Below are 20881 nucleotides of genomic sequence, written 5' to 3'. Positions count from 1 at the left end.
ATAATAGAATAGTAGATATTGCGTTCGTTATCTTCAAATTTTCTCAAAAGTAGAAATATACAAAGATAAGACACACCAGATTCCTAACTCATTATCAAGGTAATCAAGATAATAAGGACACAACTTCACCCAAACTGGTCATAACAGACGTAAAAGATTTCATATCATAGACGTCTATAATTTTTTTATAAAGGATCAAGGTGCAGGGTAAGTTGAGTTATACTCGGCTGTTAAATAAGAGTGCGGTTTATATATTATCGTGAGGTAATATATCACAAAATCGTGACAAATATTTTCTTAAACATGAGAATCTTCATATGTTGAACTTTATATCACGTCCAGTATTCTTATCCGTACTTTTTCTAAGTGATGATATTTTGTTTTTGGTAGGCGTCCTTGTTTACCGACTTTATTTTCATCTTAGAATTGATTTTACATGGACTACCTGCCTACTAGCTGCGCGCTCATTTCGATTCCGGGGTTACGTTATTCCAACTGAGAGACCATTTGACTATAAAAGACCACTTACTGTCTGGATTGGATAATTAATAGTAAAGATGTAATCTACACAATGGCACTATAAATATATATTAGAATAACCCCCTAAGGCATTATGGTGAGATTATAAAACAAATTGTACTAGTGGTTATAGAAACTATCATCTTCTAGGAAGTTGCCTGCACTTAAAATCTCTGAAGGTAGAATATTAAAGGCATTCCAAAGGTTGAGTTTCATATTCTCCTTTAGTAACATCCTCGGCATTTCAAATGACATCGATTTGTCTTTAATGAATGGTTGATTATTACTCTCGCTACTACCCGCGGATAATCTTGGTATTACATTGAAACTAATTTCGGATTTTTCTTGGGCAAGAGGTTTTCCAGTTACATCCGATTTTTCAAACAAAAAGGAAAATGACGATATATTAGATAAAGTAACATCTTCCCTGCTAAGTTCCCGACACTTTGGTAAATGATTCTTGTTTTGAATAGTTCTCTTGCTTTTGATTTCTTTATTCAAATCACGTTCTACTAACATTTTAGGTCCTGATTCAATCTCAAAATTCTTATTGTCCATGATGGTACCTTTCTTATCTACCATAGGGATAGGAAACGAAAGGGGAGTATATGAAGGCTTGAGTTCAATATCTCTTAAATCAACTGAAATATGTCTTTCTTGATTTGGCCTCTCCAGTTTCGGTGATCCATTATTAGAGTATAAATTTTGAATCTCCGCAGCTGCTGATAACTGCGAAGACGTACCGGCATATAATCTGTTTTCAATGTTTTCTATTGTTTCAACTCTAATATGTGGCCTTGGAAATGATTTCTTATCTTTATTCATATTCTTAGGTAAAGTAACAACTTTTGACTCTCTCTTGGTTGGTCTACGAAACTCTACAGGTTTCGATATTAGAGGACTTGGGGATGCTAATTTTCTTGTCTTCTGTCTTTTTGGAGGTTTCGTTTTATTAGCTTTGCTCACCATTATATGATTCTCAAGCGTTGGTGTTCCTTGCTCTAAGTCTTGAGATAAATGCTTTGATGAGCCATTAGAATACAAGATTTGTGAAGTCTGGGATTGGAAATGCTGCTGCTTTGGATTAGTATAATTCGAAGGAGACCTGCCTCTAATAATTAGTGGAGGCGTTCGCATCTCCTGAAGTTGTATGAAATAACCTTGTCGGCCATCATCCATAGTAAGTTTATCAAATGAATCAGGGCGTTCAAATTGATTGATAAATGGCAAACAAGTTACTGCTCCAAATATCACATGAAGTCTAAAATGCTTGTTCTGTTGACTTGGTTTTTTCACACTTATTGAAGATGAGAACTGTACCCTTTCATAACGTGCAACTTTTTCGATACAGTCCTTTGGATAAGAAAACAATAAACTATTTTTTGAAAACTGATTTTTTTCTCTATCTCTATGGAAATAAAAAGTAGAATCATATTTTTTCATCTTTACTGAGTTTCGAACATTAGAAGCTTCCCTTATAATTTGATGCTGTGGGAGATGAGACGGAATCAGGGGGCATATCTTCGGAGAAAATTGAGGGCCCTTATCTCTTTTGGCAGTATGTTGGACTAACGGAATTTCATTCGAGTCGTCATCATTTCGAGCTTTAATTATCATGGCAAAATATTCTACATCTAATCGTTCATCATTAAAGCTATCCTGTAAATGTAAAAGGTATGATCCATTTAAAAATTCTTTCAAACCATAATCAGCTACTCCAAAGGCAGACACCAAAGTAAAATAATTCCTCTTATAGCCTACCCACTCATTATCGATATGGTCAAATCCTCTGTCAATTCTTGGGATCATATGAAAATCAACAATTTTATCTGTAGTTTTGTCATATATTTTATAGTATTTCCTAAATAGTTCGAAAGGTGGTCCAATCTTGAATTGTAAGGTTGACCTAGGTGCTATCTTTAGTTTTCTTTTATCGAAGTAATTAGATGTTGTCCCATCATCATTGACACACGTCATAATCATAGATTCTGCCACTGTTTCTTCATCGACTTTCTGTTCTTCTACTGATTCGTTTATCCTCTTACTATTATTTACTTCTTCCTTTTCTTGGCTACTTACAGAAAGCTTTTTTATTATTTTCTTTTCTTTTCTTTCTCCAGTTTCGGTAATATTACGGAAGTCTCGATTTGGTGCTCGTTTACAAAACCGTGTCATTCCTTTTTCCAAACTGCTTTTTAAAATTCCCCTTGGTACCGATTAAGTTCTGGGGTATAATTGAGAACTCTGATATTATTACTATGACTTATTTCCCTTTGATAAATTGTGATGTTCTTGCAGAATAAATAGATTTTGTGGCAAATCATTTCTTGTGTCGTTTTTCTTTCGACGTTTTTTTGAGGTAAATATTCATTTAGCCGCCGAGCTGTCTTTTAAGGGCGAAGAAAATTCAAATTTAAAATAGATGCAATTTCCTGAAAAATCTCTCTGGGCTATATAATGACAATATGGATGCTTATGATAACCGGAGGTATAGAAGATGATTGTTGAGATGTGTTGTTTAACTTTTATAATAACTGTATAAAATGTCTATAATAGGTTTCTGTTTCTTTAGTTAAGTTTATAATTCAGGTATACTTGGAATGTTTAACGGATAATGCCCAAACGTCCAAAAACGTAGTGAATTCATAGATAATTTCATTCATAAACATAGCATGGATTCCTACAGATGAACCCAGCCCAAACCAGGTTAAAGCAAAGGTAATTTTTGATGGATCATAACCTAACATTCTGACAGTGATAAGATATAAAATCAATTGGACGCTTGGGATAAACATAGGGAAATTAATATACGGGAAATACTGTTTGGTTAGATGCGCTACAATGATACGTCCAACAACGAATGCAACGGAAAATCCGATTGAAATAAATAATGGGAATGATACAAATTCGGTGTCAATCATAATCAATACGAACACACTAATATAGTAAATGAAAAACGGCAGTAATCCTTTCAATGCATCATATTCAGTAAATGGTTCAGTATTGTTGCCAACCAGCGTATTAGTTTTCTCATTTTCATAGTATTTTCTGATATTTTCACGAGCAGCTGCGATATTAAATATAATCCCAATGCATAATGATAGTAAAAATAAATCTAAAACTTCGATATCAATCATGTTATTCCCAAATTGTAAATTCATCAAAGTGATATGCCAAAATTGAGAACTAAAGAAACCCGTAATCAAAAAGGATAAACAGATACAAAGTATACCTTCCACTGGCCCAGATACCTCACTTAAAAATAACTTGTGAGTATGGTATTCTTCCCAGGTACTCACATAAAAGTTACACAGCAGAAAAAATTGACATATGATCATTTTCGGAGAATAACCGAGTGCTGCAGCTGAACAGAACACGAAAAATGACAATGAGGTATTAACGGCATCTATACTATGATCAAATAATTCTCCCAAAGGGCCCGATTGACCGGTTCGACGGGCGTGAACACCATCACAACCATCAAATGTTTGATAAAGGAACAAACCGATTGCATATGAAAAATAAACCCAACGTGGAGATGCTTCATTTAAATATGGATCATAATACAGTACAGTCAAGGAATTCATCAGTATGAATGAAAGACCTAGTAAAGTGATGACATTCGGTGCCATCCATGATGGAAATATATCACAAAATTTCAACCAAAATGGCTTCAATATATACTTGGAGATAATAGAACGGTCTTCACTTTGATAGCTGAAGTAATGTAGAAGATAATAAATTACCGTGTATGATTCTGTTAGTATTATTGTAATCTTTTAATACTGACGTTGTTACTAGAAAATATTAAGCTGCATACCTGTATGCTTTCAAATTCGAAAGCTTGGATTCCGGAACAAAAAAACCCATCTTCTAAAGTCTTAGTAGTGAGAGGTCAACGATTCGGATGGTCCTTGTTCTTCTAAAGTTCCTTGTAATTAATGAAAAGGGTTCAGCCAAATCTGATCCAGTCAAAAATGAAGACTATTATACTCTGCACTGAAAAAAGTTCAGTACACAGTTGTATATTGTTTTGGTAATTGCTTTTTTCTTTTCATCATCGAAATTTTTCAAAAAAGTAGCATCGCGTCATATGAAAATTATAAAGGGTCTTCTTCCCAATATCACTGCAGTGATCATTTGGCAGAAAAGGTATATAATGGTAACTCATATAGATTGGCAGCAAATATTTTTCTAATGTTTGAGACTATATTTCTACATATATTAGCTAGTATTTTGTACACTATTTATATAGAACGGATATCAACATCTATTTGCAAGTTAATAACATCTTTGACACAACACCTAGAAGCTGCTCATTTTCACAAGCTGCAGCTACACGTTCCTTATCATTTAGTTGTTTGTTAACTTGGTTTTCACTATTATGAGTACCTTTCTTTAGTAATATAGTGATTCTAAATCTTGGAGGTAATGCTCTTTCTAATCTCACCCGTATACCAAGACCTATTAATGTAGCAAGAGAACAATGTGTAATAGTAGGTGTAATTCTAATGATAACTTCTACCATTTTATTTGGATCACCACAGTCATGGACTTCAATATCGGGTAAGTTCACGATAGAAAGTTGACCCAAACTTAATGGATGTTCTGGGTCAGAAATATGTGCCGTGAGATCGTATATTTCTTGTGTGTCAACTACATCTTTTGGATCGGTATTACCATATGCATCATCTTCATCATCTGATTCCTCTATAGATTCCTCATCAGATGTCAATTCTGGCGGATTTATTAAGAGCAGCTTATCTAGTAATTCAATGTTTTGAAGGACCTTGGACTTAGAGTTATCAATAGAAAGTAACAACTTCTTTCTTTGTAAAGTTGTTTCATTACTTATTCCACTTAATAATAAATCACCAGTGATGTTTTCCTTTCTGGATGGTAGTTCGTCACTATCTATAACATCCGGGTTCTCGTTAATAAATTCAGACATCTTTGTTTAGTTAGCCTTTTTTTGCTGTTGTGATATGCTGTAAATGCTTTTTTTCTTTTGAATCATCTTATATGATTAAGAAAATTTCAATCTCATTAGTTTAATTCAATTAATAAGCTAGATGTTTTCAAATCTTCCCATTTCTATAAGTAAAATTACATCTTTACACCACAGCAAAAATATTGTTCTTATCACGTGAATTTTTATTTTTTGGCGTCACACTATCGTGATTTGAAACGACTCGAATTGACCTGATAAACAATAAATTGCTTTCTATTATTCCTCTCTTTTTCGAGGTAACTAGGTGAGCATTAAAAGCAAATACCTTCCAACATGTCCTGGGACTACTGAAATAGTAAAGACTTTCCTGTGAGGAGGGAATTTACACTTTTTTTTCTTTCCTCTTATATGTTTAGGATTACAATTTAACGATACTGAAAGAACAGACGAAGGTTAGAACGCCTCCAAAAAGCTGCCCTATTTTAGAAGAATTCAAGTACTTATGTAACCTTCTACATTAAGTGAATACTTTACATGTAATTATAATCAGTATATGCTAAAGAAATGAAAAGAATAGAGTTCAGTAAACACTTTGCCTAAAAGAGATTTTTTTTATAATATCCTATATAAGCGTCTTATTGTAACAACTTAATTGCCTCTTCTAGCGCTTCCTCTGGAAATCCTGCCGTTCGTGCAACTTTTATTGCATCCGATTTTTGACAAATACCACTTCTTAATTTGTGATCATAGATAAATTCTCCTTTACCGAGCTCGATTATTCCACTTCTGTAAAATGATACACTATCAGAAATGGCTTTATCTTTTTGTTCGTCTATTATCTTTTTTAACTCTGTACCAAAATGAGTAGCAAAGAGAGATCTACAGCTATTATTCCAAATCAAATATTTGGCTGTGGCATAAGCAATACTGACACCTTCTTTCCCACTCGTTCCACGTCCAATTTCATCCAGAATCGCCAGTGATTTCTCTGTGGCACCGCGTAGAATAAATGATGTCTCTACCATCTCCACCATAAATGTGCTCATTTCATTGTATAAATCATCAGCAGATCCTACTCTACTAAATATTTTATCAACGAGACCGATATGTGCACGAGCACAAGGAACAAAGCAGCCGATTTGTGCCAAAATAACTATTATTGCATTTTGTCTTAGAAAGGTTGATTTACCTCCCATATTAGGACCAGTTACTACCCATAATTCACCACCACTCAAAATACAGTCATTTAAAACAAATTTATTCAGAGAGTTTAATGATAAACCTTCTTCTACCATTAGGTGACGACCCCCAATGATTTCCAACTTCGTACTGTTATCAAGTTTGGGGCAAACTAAATTTTTCTCTTTGGCCAGGCTTGCAAACGACAACATTACATCTAAATACCCTAGGCTATAGGAAACTTTACGAATAATATCGCTATTCTCAATGAAACGGTTTTTGAATGTATCCATGATGAAAGACTCTTCTTTCTTAATTTTCAATTCTCCCAAATCAAGTTTATAACCTAGATCGGTCCATGATTTATGCGATACCCATCTCGTTTGGTTGGACTGTTGCAAGCTAACGAACGTTGAGTCGTTTATCTTCGAGCAGCTGTTGATATATTCATTGACTTTCTTCAAATTTGAAGGTGACCCAGTAATATGTAGGGCAAAATCATTATTTTGTTTTTTCTTAAGTAAAACATGACGTGCTCCTAACGACACAAACACGTCATTATACGTCTTTTCTAAACTTGTCTTTTCTGACAAAAGTTTCTTGTAGTCATCATGCAAATTTTGAAGCTTTTTACTGAATGAAGGTTTAACAACGTTAACACTTAACGGAAAACTAGAATTGGTTCCCGTAGAGGCCTCGTTATTTAGATAGGGATCACCTTCCCGCTCTTCTTGCGTTTGCAAATTTATCAATTCCTCTTCGTTCAGGTTTTCTAGAACATTCGCTAAATATTCTTTGTCAAATAATAATGAATTTGCCAATCCTTGTAGCAGATCCCTAACAGTTTTCTTCAACTGGAGAGAAGAAAGGTTGCTTAAAATGTAGTCACTTATTCCATTACACATCTGTAATGACTGTGCCAGCTGGATAAGTTCGAGTGCTTCTCCTCTACCGAAACTAAATTTTTGCAAGATCCTCGTGAGGTCGTAGGTTTTCTTCAACATAGTAAGTACATTTCCTGAGATATCAGGATTATCTTTGAAAAATGACACTAATTTCTGTCTATTTGTGATTTCGGTTAAAGCAAGCGAGGGCCCACTCAACCATTGTGTTAACAACCTAGTTCCTGATGGTGTGGCAGTTCTTCTTATGGATGATAATAATGTTCCCTTTCTACTATTATTTCGCACTGTGGAATGTAACTCCAATGCAGTACTCGTTCTTGAATCAATCTGCATTATCGATGTAGTAAGTTGTCGTTGAGGAACCTGTAAATTTGTTGAAAAATGTGGAAGATGATCACTGATATAAATTAGAAGATTTCTCAAAGCAACTATTTCTTTTTGCGTAAAGGTTTGAAGTTGAATCATCAACTGTTTTCTTGCCAATTTTGTTGTTCCCGACGTAAAGAGGTTGGAAAAGGTCTCGATCGTACGATGCTGGGCGGGTAGTTTTTGATATTTAACGAAATATTTCTTCAATTCGACCAATTCTGGATACCATTGCCCGGAAAGTATATTGAATGGAATCAAGTCATCATTGAGCAGAATTTCTTTTGGTTTGATTCTAGTGATAGATGACACCAAATCTCGTAGTAATACCTGCTGTACAAATATTTCACCTGTGGATATATCACACCAAGAAAGCCCTATCTTCAAACTTGGATCCGCAATATGCTTCATACAATTACCGGGAAACTCTACATTAAGTAGGTATGTGTTTTCTTGAAAATTTTCAAATGCATCATCAATAAACGTCCCTGGTGTCACAATTCTTGTTACTCTTCTCACGAATTTGTATTGTTCATTATCTGCTATCTCATTTTTTGGAAATTGATCAGCGATAGTCACACTATATCCGTAGTCATTGACTAAGACTTTTAGGTGCCGGCCTAATTGAGGTACCGGAAAACCAGCAAATGGAATTTTCCCTTGCGAAAGAGTTTTAGAGGTTAATGATATATTAAGCTTTGGTGCATATTTTGTTGCCTGCTCGAAATACAACTCATAGAAGGAACCTATTTGGGTTAAAACGACATTATCTTTATGTTCATCCATCAGCTTTCGCACGTACCGTAATGTAGGAGAAAGATTCTGTATTGTTCCATTAGCAGAATGATCATCCGAAGTTTTTTCCAAACTCTTTGGTTTATCAATTTCCGCTAATCCTGAGGATGTGTCTGTCGATATTGGACGTGGAGGATTATTAAATGATATTGGTAACTTTGTAATCTGTGGTTTTCTTATTATTCTTTGCTCAGAATGATTATACCGAACATAGACTCTAGTACAAAGTTGTCTATACCACTTTACGCAAGACATTGAAGTCTAATGCATTGAATTGGTTGCTTCCCTTTTTCAACTGGGCGTCCTTACGCTAAATACAAAATGGTAGATTGTTATACTTTCGATGAGTCCCATCTTAAATAGCTTAGTTTCAGATTTTTCATTTTTAGCCGCTTTCAGGTTTTTATGACAAAATGTGCAAAACCAAAATAAAACAATGCTGGAACATCGAAAAAACCCCGACGTCGATGCTTCAAGTATATGATACATTATTATTGACAGTATTTTTATTTATAGGTTATATATAAAAGTAAAATATCCTAATTTAAGAATCCTTTACAATTTACCGACCCACAATGGCAAGGCAACCTTTCCTCTGCATCAATTTCCCTTTCAAATTTATAATCATAGGTTAATTCTTCATTAGCAGCAATATCGCGAAGGGCATAAATCACAATTCTTCTTCTGCCACCTACTTTAATAATTTTCGCAGTACAACTTGGATCACAACAATGATTAATAAATCTTGCAATCCCACCCTTTTTTGTTGCGTCAATAACATTGTTTTCATCAACCCTAAATAAATAACTTGAACCTATACCGTTTTTCAAATAACGTCGTTCTCGCATCTCAGCAACTGCTTGACGAATACTTTCACCAACGTATTCAATAATCATCTCTTTAGCAGCGATCGGTTCCAATGCATACAAACCCCAATTATGTATAGCCGATCTGGCAAATGTTACAGGTTTCTTACGTTTATTCAGTTGATTCAATGATAATAAATCTGATTCTGCACCAATTGCTGCTCTTTGTGCCTCGATATTCTGTTGAAATCTTCTATTCGATGCTCTGTTATCTCTAGATGATGATATTTCTTGGATCGAAACTGATTCAGACGCATCAGGATCGTTAGACTCTTCCCGTCTTGCTGATGGTTCAGGTGTAAATTTATTACCAGTTGGTCTATCAGAACCATGCTGGTTGACGGTATTTAATGGTTGGTTGAGTTTACGGCGATGTGGTAAGTAACATGCCTTCAAGTTATCCGGAATCTTCCTGAATCCTTCTGCTTTAAATGATCCCTTTCCTTTTGTCAACTCTACATCAAATGGAACTTCATTAAGATTCAAGTGCCACTCATTAGTTAACCGCAAGTTCTTCTCATTTTCACGGTACTTCCATATGGCATATTCTGAAATGCAACCAGCGTGTTTCATTTCTTCCGTCGGCTTGGTCTCATTAGCATCTAAGAGCTCCTGCAATATAGATATGTCTTCTGTGTCTTTAATAACTTCTTGGAAATCCAAAATATCAATACTTTTCTTGAAGATTGCTGGAGACTCAGGAAAGACTGTCTCAGGATACTCTGCCATTGATGGTTTATACCATTCTGGGATAATATCTTCCTGCTCGACCTCAGCAGTAGCGGCTTCTATCGCTATTTTCTGGCCGTGTATAGGTTCTGGACTAGTCAATTCAGATTCACTCTTCATTTCAATATCTTCATCTTCTTCTAGTAGTTCATTTTCATCTTCACTTGATGAAGCTGATGATGCTAATTCTTCGATATCATCATACCCTTCAACCCCTTGAGAAAGTTCAATAGTGGGTGTAGTCTCTTTTGAGCCCGTATCTTCATTAAGTATGTGTGCCATTGGCTTGATACCTTTAGTCAATCTCTTCTTATTGGTAGAAGATATAGATGAGATGTTATCGGACGACACTTGCGAATAACGTCTTTTCTTCAAATTTGATCTAGAATATCCACCATACAATTTAAAAATATCAAAATCTTGCGTTTTCACTTCTTCCTTCTTCTTCCTTTCTGCTTCTTCAATAGCAGCTTTTTTGCTCTCACGTTCCCTTAATTTCTTTTCCTCCATTAAAGCAGGGTAATTCGATGGATTCAAAGTATCAAAAACAGTTGGCCCAATCAATCTTCTCTTAATATCAATATTAATTGCCTTCGATAAATCCTCTAAAATATATTGTACTGTTGCCTCTAACAATTCTGTTCTTGTATTATAGGTTTTTACAATAGTGGTTGTACCCTTGCTTGAAGTATTAGTAACGGAGGAAGTCCGATCAAACCCACCGAATCTTGTAGGTAAGGTATCAACAGGTGGTATAAGAACGAATTTTATCTCAATTGGAGCATGGAGTTTTCTTGATAATAAAGTCAACTTACCCGATTCAATATTTCTACAATTTTGACATTCTTTCAGATCATTAAACACAATATAAATCCCAGTTGCATGATTCAACACTCTTGAATATCTATATCTTCTCAATTTATATTTAAAATCCTCTATCCTAAAGCCGTGGAAAAAGAGGAAAGTCTTTGGTACAAAAAGACATGCCTTATTGTTAACAATCCTTACAAGATCATTTGGAAGCCGCCTATCAAGCCATTTTGATGTAATTGGTTTGTCAGGAATCGTTGAATCCAATGAAGCCTTAGATGTGGGAGTAGCGGGTAGTTTATCTTTATTCAGAGCATTCACTTTTTTGAGATTCTCATCTATGGTTTTATCCTTAATCGTTTGAAGAATTTTACCCTTATTTAATATAACGTTAAAATGGTGTCCTAATATAAGGCATTCTTTCTTATTAAAATCCTTCACTGCCTCATATGCCGATTTTCCAGGTAGATCTAAATTATTAAGTTTGTCGTTGGGAGATGTATATTTAATCAAATATATATGCAATGGTAACGCACTATTTGGATCACTAAATGACTCAAAATGGGAAATTGTACCAAATTTTCTAAAATAATTTTTGATTGAAATATCTTGAATAGTAGTTATATTTGTGTCATCAGCAGGATAAATTACAAGCTCACAAATTGGTGGTGGACCTACTGAAAACTTATCGAATGGAACCCGTGATGTAAGTGTCAGTTCTTCTCTCAACTTTCGATGCGATGATGGACCATGCTCTTTGGTGGATCTTGGATCTCGCGACTTTATGTCAGGGATTCTTGATACAAGTACTTGCTTTTGTTGTATCGGGTCTTGGACTGTAATATATCCCATCTGGGGGAATTTTTTCTTCGCATTCCAATGATGCATTTCATCTTTGTTAATTAATGTTTTCAAGGTTGGATTGAAATAATGATATTTATTGTTCAGTGCTGGATCTTCTGCATATCGCAGTTCCGGTTTGGGTCGCAAATCTCCTTTAGATGTCATAGAAAGCGTGCGTTTCGGCAGAGGGTTGCTCAATCTAGAAGATGTATGTAATGGTTTTTCATTACCATAGCGAGACTCTTGTTTAGAGTAAGAGCTAGATCTCACCCATGGCTTAGTGGTACCTTCCCTCAATGTTCGAGCATATGATGTGTTAGTTGGATGATAAGACTGATTATCTACAGGCTGACGAGTTTGGTCATATCTTGTATTATGACTATGATGCTGTGATGGCGGATACCGTGATTGGCGATGCTGTGTTGCACCATTGCCATTTATGCTATTATATCGAGAAGCACTCTGCTCTGAATCAGTTTGGTACCTACTAATTGCGGGAGTAGGTCTTATAGGTTCCGGACGTTGATACCTATTGTTAGTAGCATTATTTCTATATCGATAAGGCCCAGGAGGATGGTGCGGGTTAGAATGGCCATAATAACCAGACATAATAAGGTAGTGGCAACGAAATAACTAAAACACCTTCCTAAAATTTGTAAAAACTGAATAATCAGACTATACTATTACGTTCCAGAGACCTTGTAATCTTCTATTTTCTTGGATTACAACTGATCCTGTCAGTGGTATAGGTGAATGTTAATGTTCATCACAAAGGAAACATCGTTTTTTCTTATTATTCTTCTTTACCATATTGTTATGTTTTTTAAATCTAGAAGAGACCCAGACATCCTCGCTCAGACGTCAGATATCAAAATGGTGAATAATGATAATAATAATAGCCATAAGAGCGATTAAGGAATAGATGTATGCTGGATAAGATCGAAATTCATAAAGCTGGACTCCATTGCATCCCCTTGTGTGCTTTTGTTATTTCACCAGAAAGAATTGTAGAGGAAAGGTTTAGAGGTTATACATTAAAACTGGTAACGGGTGATTTTTAAACATAACAACAGAAGATGTCCAATCAACAAATAATTCGTTCACTTAGAGATATTCTTAATCTTACTGAGAAAGGTGAACAAGACTGGAATCATGGGGATATGAAAAAGCTTGTTTCTGCAACAGGAACTTTATATGCAAGTTCGGTAAATAAGATTGCATTAAAACCGGATGAGGAGACTGCAAGGTATCACATCTGTGCATTCATAGCAGCAGAAAAATTACATGAGAAATATTCACCAGATTTGAAATTTTCAACGAATAATATACCATTGGAACCTAAAAAGGTACGTCATTTATTACAGATTTTCAAGAATACTATTTTTCAATCCTCACCTGTGAAGAATATTAGTTGGACGCCAAGTCCCAAGAAGAAACGAAATGACAAAAATAGTCCCGTCAAGGATAATGGCCGATTTACTGCTAAAGATCCTAAACAATTGAGGAAAGAATTATTTGGCGCGCCAACAAAGGTTACACCTTCAAAGAATGTTCCGTCATTAAGTAATTCCCCTACCAAAAGCTCAACAAATGATGATGATAGCCCTACAAAAGTAAGAAGGAAACTAGCATTCGAAGAAGATTCAGGGGATGATGAAAATAATGCCATACAGGCATCAGATAAAGATCGTGTGGTTAATGCCATAAATAATAAAGAGTATACTACGGATGATAATACTGATGGAGAAGAAGAAGGAGAAGAACAATACAACAATGATGAAGGATTCGAGACTGCAAATGAAGACACCCCGAGTCGTGTGGATGCTGACGATAATGATGTAGAGGAATCTCCCGAAAGATTGATTAAGAGGAGGAAAAGAAGCCCTAATAAAAAAACCGGACGACCTTATTCCAAAATGTGTCTACTGTCTAGAAAATATTATAAAGTGAAACCAATCGAAGTTATTGAACTTTGTAACCAATTTGAATTACCACAAGACGTGGCTTACAATGTTCTAGAACAGTACATGTCTTACGCTTCCTATTTAGTCTGTCCATGGCAATTGGTCTGCGGTCTCGTAATGAATTGTGTCTTTGTTGTATTTAATGAAAAGAGACGTCAAGACCCGAGAATTGATCACCGTATAATTGAAAGGATATGCCTTTTGATGAAAGCGGATAATTATGATGATGTTAGTGAATGCATCAAGATTGTTAAAGAATTGATTATTGGTGAAAGGTGGTTCCGTGACTTACAAATCAAACATAATTGCTTTGAAGGTGGTAGTTACGAGGAAGTCATATCCGTCAAATTAGGATCAATGTTTCAACCGAATAAAAGTTTAGTATCAGATGAACAATACGAAAATTGGTTGAATAAAGTCAAGCAAGATATAGATCTAAGAGATAATTAACATGACGACTATTTCATATTAGCTGCGCATTTTTTCATTAATATATTGTTTATATATAGACTTTCAGACTAACATACAAATAATACTAAAACAAATAATGTATTTAAATTATTCCATCCGCTCTATAAGTAGCCAATGTTTCTTCTATTTTAGCAGCATATATGGGATTTTCTTTTATTCTTTTTTGGATCTTAGCTGCTTCAGCAAAAGTGGTAGCTTGCAATTTATCTTGATAAGTTCTTGCCAAATCAGCGGTTTCTTCAAATAATGCGATGGCAGTATCGATATCTTCCGTTTGTAACTTTAATTGGGCCAAAGATATCTTTGCTTGTTCTGATCTTGGATCCAATTCGCATGCTTTCTCCAATAATTCAGTCATGGTATCAAAGTTTTCTTGAGTTGGAATTCTTGCCAATGCGGCAGCTTTACCAATTAATGGAGCAATACCTACATGAATATATTTGTAAGCTGTTTCCAATCGGTAAGCAATATCATATTGTTTCATAGCAGCTTCCAATTCACCCTTATCAGCTAAAATCTCAGCGTAAAATGTTGGAACTTCAGGTAATGTAGGAAATTTAGTTCTTGCCTCATCAAACAATTCTTGACATTTCTTAAAAGTGCTATTATAATAAGCTACACAAGCCAATTGAATATATGGGTAGACGTTTGAATCATCTAATTCCTTTGCCTTCAAGAAAAATGTTTCAGCTTCATCAAATTTTTGGTTTACTAACAACAATTGGCCACGGTGATAATAAGTCGGAGCAAAATTAGGATTTAATGTCGTAGCTTTATCGAAGTACTTGAAATAATCTAAATCATTTTTATCGTTATTTTTATCAGCTACTAACATGGCCATGTAAATGTATGAATTTGGTCTTGGGTATAAATCAATTGCCTTTTGGAGATCTGTCTCTGAACCTAATAAGTCGAATTTTAAAAATTTGAAGACACCAGAATATTCCAATGCAATGGCGACTTTTTCTAATAGACCAGAGTTTTCGTCATTATCTTCAGAAGATAATAATTTTTCCATGAATAATTCATTTGCCTTAATGAAATGTTTATCTGCATCTAAGAATCCTTCTGAAGTTTTCTTAGCTAATGCTTCCAAACCTTGAACTAATTCCTTATCAGCTTCATCATCTGGATTATAGTTAGTAATTGTAGTTTCAGGAGGGAATATACCGAAAAATGAAACCAAAGCAGAATCAGAAAGCAAAATAAAATTATCAGTTTTTTTATTATCTAATTTGGCACGTAATACATCAGTCGATACTTTATCCAATATTCTATTTAATAAAGGTTCCAAATATTGACCACTATATTCACCAAATAACGATAATATTGAGAAATCATATAATGCTTCTTTATTATTCCCCAATGCTTCGTATGCATTTGCTCTTCTCAATAATGCTTTTGAATAATCAGGTTTCAATTCCAAAGCTTTATTACTTGATTCGATAACTTTATCTAGTTGATTCATTGCAAAATAACAAGCTGAAATGTTTGAATAGAAGACTGGATCTTGATCTAATCTTAATGCATATTCGTAATATTTGATTGCGTTTTCGTTATCTTTTGATTTGAAATATTGGTTACCTTTATTTTTCAATTCCTTTGCGAACTTGCTCTTCAAATTTTCATTATTTGCTATTAATTTATTGATTTCATTAAAATCTGGGTCATTTTGTGAATCTAATGGATATGATGGTTTGAGTATAGGAGATGCAGAATTAGATGAGGATGCAGAGGAAGTGGATTGTGAGTTATTATTATTATTATTATTTTCATCGGTTTTCTGATGGTTCTTCTTTAATTTCTTCTTCAATTTTTTCTTTTTACTTTTACTAATTGGAGGTGGTGGAGATGAAGTATTCAGATCGTTGTTAATAGTGTCATGGTTCTTCGTGTTCTTCTCGGTGCTACCGGCTGTTTCTTTTGAGATTGAACCTGATGGTTGTAATTTTTGTAATTGATTATAATAATAGTAAGCACCAAATGCAGCAGTACCCGCTGTTATCGTGGTGATTATTAGTTTCCTATGATTTATAAAGAAATTTTTGAAAGACGATGGGTTATCATTACCAGACATCGTACTAGATAGAGTAGGTCAAAAACGTCAATTGTATTGATTTGTTATAGCAATATCTTATCCGGCACCCTCTTTAGATAGCTAGAGGGAGAGAACAATGATGCCGAAGATGCTCTTCTGGAACATATAAATGCAAATACAACTGCAAATGCATCGATTATTGATAATGGTTCAGATCTCACGGCATTACTTACAGTGTTACTTTTAAAAAATATTTGATGAGGAAATATATTTACAAGGTAAGAGAGTGCCCCGGGTAACCTGTAATACACTATATGATATACAGTATACTTAGTGTATATGATGCACATATTAAGCAGTTTATTTCTGCCATTGAGATCTGTTATTCCTTCTTGCCATAAGCCATTGTTTCTTACATTCTCTATATGCATCAAAATATTCATGGCATTTATCCCTATCGAAATTATTTCGGTCCAAACATTTGAAACTCATTTGTGATGATTCTTGACATGGATCATAGTACTCGCTCGTGTCCTTCATCATAAACTTATATTTATTCATTCCTTCTTCAGGGTCGTCTGGATAGTATTTGAACGTAGAGGTGTCTTTCTCATCTGGTGTGAAATTTACCGTATCTTTTGTTGTGTTTTGTTGCTCTTTTCGAGGTGGCGTTCTTGATTCAGTTTGCGATGTTATCGGTGTTACCTTTCCAGAGGTCTTATTTGCTTCCGACGTCGTGGACATAATAGTGTGTGTGTGTGATATATAGCGATAATGGTGTCGGTATTAGAGAACCTGGTAATGATAAGGAAAACTTACTGCCTGATATATATGACCATGATAGACTCTCTCTCCCATGTTCTTTCAACATTATTCCTCTTAACCCTTTTTACACTATTAATAATTATTGCCCTTTGCCATTGCCATTGCCATTGCCGCGGAGCAGTTCTCGCTTTCCCGAATTCGCGTCACATTTATATTATTGGAAGATGTAAATGAGACGACTATAAAGTACAAAGAAAGAATACAACAGCGACACTCTCATAGAGGATCTTTACTATCACATACCTGTATATATAATAATATCGTTTCTTATCATTATTTCATTATATTACTTAATTTTAAGAAGAGAGTAATCAACATCTTCTACTTTTTAAAACTATCTATATATTATACTACAAGGTTTTCTAATCGTGTAAAGTACCTGCTCACTTACAATAACTAGTTGGGACTAGCCCTTTACTGCCGTTAAGTTCACCATAAGTCCATCCACTCCCATCATCGCCTCTAATCACGGTGATAACATCACCAACATTTATCGAAATTTCATCATCACCAGCAGCAGAATAAGAGTAAGCCGCTGTAAGAGTTCGCGATGGCATAGTAGTTCTTCTAGGTGGAGGAACAGCAGGTGCATGGCCGTTCCCATGCCCACCATCAACAGCAACGTTCTCCGTAATCTTGACATATGTTGTTGGAACTAATCCACTCTCACCTGTCGTGTCGTTTCTAATCTTCGTCCAACCAGACCCTGTATCAGCAGCTAACAAACTTATGGAATCACCTGGACTTATTGAGATTTCATCAGTATCTTGTTTTGCATATGCGTATAAAACTTTGTTCTTCTTAATTCCTGTACGTGATGATGTAGCACCGCTGGTTGTTGTAGTATAATTTGACGAGAGATCGTCAACATCATTTGATGCCACATCCTCGGATCCACCTGCACTTGAAGTAGGACGTTTCTGAGATCCAAATATGGATATTCTATTACTGGAACCACTATGAATGTTCATACTAGTTCGTTTCGGTTTGTTGTCTGGATTCAACAAATTTTGTTTAAATTTACTGAAAAATCCTGATTTATGCTTTTGTTTTGAAACGTCGATATTATCCGTGGAGAGATCATATTCCTGTGGTACATTATTTTGAATACTTTCAATTGTAACTTCTGCTTCAAGTTTCAATGTTTCATGCGAGGTAAATGGTGAGATTAAGGACAAATAACTTTTTAGGTTCTCATAAAATTTGTTTGAATCTATAGCATTTTCGTTGCTCTTCAATGCTTGCTTTGTTTTATTCAATGATGCTAATTTGGAACGTTCAGCCTGTGTCATATCTTGGAATTTATTATAATCTTGTTCGCTTTTGGCTAACTTGATTTTTAGCTCCTGAACTTCTGTATTTGATTTCACAATAAAATTTTCATCATCATGCCATACAGGTGATGGTTTATATTGAAAATCAGCTGGTTCTTTCCATTGCTTCAAATTATGTTTAATATACATTGCTGTTGATAAATGTGGCATGTTTTGGGCAACAACACCATCAACAGTATCTACTCGTTTCGTAATTCGAGCACCTGCATCTCTTTCAACAGCAGTAGCTGTTTTCCAGATATCATTCAAGAAAAGTATTCTTGCTTCATTCAAATCTTGTAAGAGATCTAATGCTTCAGGAATATCTTGGAAATAATATTTGTCCTTAAGTCTATTGGCAAGACTAATTTTGATTAGATAATCGTTCTTGGAAACATTCATTGCCGTTTCCTTTTCAGCTAATTTCCTTTCATTCCTCTCATTAGAAGACTTTGTATATTTGCTTCTTGTTAATTCCATTGATTGACAAGCATCATCATAATTCTTTTTCGCCTTCTCCATTGCTTGATACGCATTATCCCTTTTACCCTGTATCTCACCATTGAAACCAGCAATTTTAACAAGAGTCATATCCAGTTTAGAATGTAATCCACTTAGTTGATTTGCAACTTGAGTATCAAAATCTTGTGCTAATTTATTATGATCCTTAGAAATCATTTCTGTTTGCGCTAGAACTTCATTCCAAGCTACGATTCCTGCAGCCTCTAAAGAACCAGGCGTTGTTGCAGGTGTATCACCAACAGATAAGGGCACACTACTAGAACTCTTCTTTGTAAAATATTCAGAACTCAAACGTGTCAACTTCTCACTATATTCTTTTTCTAATTTCGAACGTTCCCTATAAAATTGTTCAAGTTCCTTTAACCATTTGATATTATTTTCAACCCATTTATGAGTTTGTTGAAAGGAATCCTTCAACTCATTACCAATCGATAATTGAGCACTCATATTGAGGGGCTATATCGATCTATGAAATCGCTACCTTTTAGTACTTTTCTTTGTATATTATTATTCATTTCTCGATATAGGGGAATTTTATAATAATAACAATTATTTATCTCGACATTTTCATATTGAAAAATTTAGGAAAGTAAACATTTTAAAAATAATGAATCTTTTAAAGATTTGTGACAGATCAAGAAAAAAGAGATAACGCAACTCAAGAAGATATTAAGGATTTATAATCATGGATCCCACGCAAGTTCAGCGCCAAGGAACCGATCAAGAAAGGATTCAACATCAATTCCAATTGTTTCAAGAATCACTGCCTAAAGTCAGTCATCATGTTTATGAAATGCTACTGAATGAGATTATCCCAATGACGGTATCTGTTGAGAACCAATTAGAGATGATAGCGAGTGAGGATACGTCAAAAGGGGATTTGAAAGAGGTACCTATTGAGAAACTGGCTCTAGAGGATAAGGAAATTAAAGAAGAAAAATCAGATAGGATTAGTACCAATTATAATACAAATGGTCCATTGTATCAATCCCATAAAATGTTATGGGAACTTTCAGAAATGGAAGATGAGGAGAAATGTAATAATATCTCAGAGAGATTAAGAAATATAGGCTTCCAGCTTGGTAAGAAACTGTCTGAACTTCTAGTATTCACCAACAATCCAAATCTAAAATTCAAAGGTATGGACTTATTAATGGTAATGAAATTTATATGTCGAGACGTTTGGAAGCAAATATTTGGCAAACAAATCGATAATTTGAAAACGAATCATAGAGGGACATTCTATCTTATTGATTATGAGTATAGACCGATTCAATCCTTCTCTCTTAGTGAAACGGCTTCGAAGATGGAGCTGAAATTAGCAGAACCATTTTTCGAGTTGCCATTAGGGATAATAAAAGGTGTGTTGGCGTCCTTAGGGTATTTTCCCGATGATGTTATCTGTCTTGCATCATTCATAGATAGACCTCCAGATCGAGCTAAAAATGCATTTTCCAAAGGTGTTAGTTTCCATATTCAAGTAAATTTAAAACCTCAAAAAATATAAGGACTTAATGAAATGTACAGCTGCGGGCTGTTTTATCTAGCATATATCTATATAGTAGATGTTATTATTATTATTATTATCATCCTGTTTCAGGTATTTATCCTCAAATAACTTTGCTTGCCGGTACTTTGACCCATACCATCGAGGAATGGTACTGTTCGATAACCCAGTGATGATGCAATGATCTAGGTGGATAAGAATACTACTATCACGATTCTAAATATTAAGTTATTGACAGTTATTACATACTAAGGATACTATAAGATATTTCATTGTAT

General features: G+C 34.7%; 10 protein-coding genes across 10 annotated transcripts; 2 read left to right on the top strand and 8 right to left on the bottom strand.

The window, feature by feature from the left end:
* Positions 1-639: 639 nt before the first annotated feature.
* NDT80 (transcription factor NDT80) lies at positions 640-2694 on the bottom strand (the record flags this gene model as incomplete). Its single annotated transcript, XM_003668669.1, has 1 exon — positions 640-2694. The coding sequence occupies one exon, from the start codon at positions 2692-2694 to the stop codon at positions 640-642; it is 2055 nt and encodes a 684-aa protein (XP_003668717.1).
* Positions 2695-3104: 410 nt separating this feature from the next.
* EPT1 (bifunctional diacylglycerol cholinephosphotransferase/ethanolaminephosphotransferase) lies at positions 3105-4151 on the bottom strand (the record flags this gene model as incomplete). The annotated part of the gene is made up of 1 exon (XM_003668668.1): positions 3105-4151. The coding sequence occupies one exon, from the start codon at positions 4149-4151 to the stop codon at positions 3105-3107; it is 1047 nt and encodes a 348-aa protein (XP_003668716.1).
* Positions 4152-4789: 638 nt separating this feature from the next.
* CIA2 (iron-sulfur cluster assembly protein CIA2) lies at positions 4790-5470 on the bottom strand (the record flags this gene model as incomplete). The annotated part of the gene is made up of 1 exon (XM_003668667.1): positions 4790-5470. One exon carries the CDS (start codon positions 5468-5470, stop codon positions 4790-4792), a length of 681 nt encoding a protein of 226 aa, XP_003668715.1.
* Positions 5471-6105: 635 nt separating this feature from the next.
* On the bottom strand, positions 6106-8970 carry MSH1 (mismatch repair ATPase MSH1; the record flags this gene model as incomplete). The annotated part of the gene is made up of 1 exon (XM_003668666.1): positions 6106-8970. The coding sequence occupies one exon, from the start codon at positions 8968-8970 to the stop codon at positions 6106-6108; it is 2865 nt and encodes a 954-aa protein (XP_003668714.1).
* Positions 8971-9254: 284 nt separating this feature from the next.
* On the bottom strand, positions 9255-12572 carry SET1 (histone methyltransferase SET1; the record flags this gene model as incomplete). Its single annotated transcript, XM_003668665.1, has 1 exon — positions 9255-12572. The coding sequence occupies one exon, from the start codon at positions 12570-12572 to the stop codon at positions 9255-9257; it is 3318 nt and encodes a 1105-aa protein (XP_003668713.1).
* Positions 12573-13039: 467 nt separating this feature from the next.
* Positions 13040-14377, top strand: ORC6 (origin recognition complex subunit 6; the record flags this gene model as incomplete). Its single annotated transcript, XM_003668664.1, has 1 exon — positions 13040-14377. One exon carries the CDS (start codon positions 13040-13042, stop codon positions 14375-14377), a length of 1338 nt encoding a protein of 445 aa, XP_003668712.1.
* Positions 14378-14480: 103 nt separating this feature from the next.
* On the bottom strand, positions 14481-16475 carry TOM71 (protein channel TOM71; the record flags this gene model as incomplete). Its single annotated transcript, XM_003668663.1, has 1 exon — positions 14481-16475. One exon carries the CDS (start codon positions 16473-16475, stop codon positions 14481-14483), a length of 1995 nt encoding a protein of 664 aa, XP_003668711.1.
* Positions 16476-16796: 321 nt separating this feature from the next.
* Positions 16797-17180, bottom strand: COX23 (Cox23p; the record flags this gene model as incomplete). The annotated part of the gene is made up of 1 exon (XM_003668662.1): positions 16797-17180. The coding sequence occupies one exon, from the start codon at positions 17178-17180 to the stop codon at positions 16797-16799; it is 384 nt and encodes a 127-aa protein (XP_003668710.1).
* A 464-nt stretch (positions 17181-17644) lies between these two features.
* On the bottom strand, positions 17645-19543 carry BZZ1 (Bzz1p; the record flags this gene model as incomplete). Its single annotated transcript, XM_003668661.1, has 1 exon — positions 17645-19543. The coding sequence occupies one exon, from the start codon at positions 19541-19543 to the stop codon at positions 17645-17647; it is 1899 nt and encodes a 632-aa protein (XP_003668709.1).
* Positions 19544-19781: 238 nt separating this feature from the next.
* On the top strand, positions 19782-20603 carry TRS33 (Trs33p; the record flags this gene model as incomplete). Its single annotated transcript, XM_003668660.1, has 1 exon — positions 19782-20603. One exon carries the CDS (start codon positions 19782-19784, stop codon positions 20601-20603), a length of 822 nt encoding a protein of 273 aa, XP_003668708.1.
* Positions 20604-20881: the final 278 nt, after the last annotated feature.

This window comes from Naumovozyma dairenensis, chromosome 2, assembly GCF_000227115.2.
Source record: "Naumovozyma dairenensis CBS 421 chromosome 2, complete genome".
Taxonomy (NCBI): domain Eukaryota; kingdom Fungi; phylum Ascomycota; class Saccharomycetes; order Saccharomycetales; family Saccharomycetaceae; genus Naumovozyma; species Naumovozyma dairenensis.
This window is presented reverse-complemented; position numbering and strand designations above follow the sequence as displayed.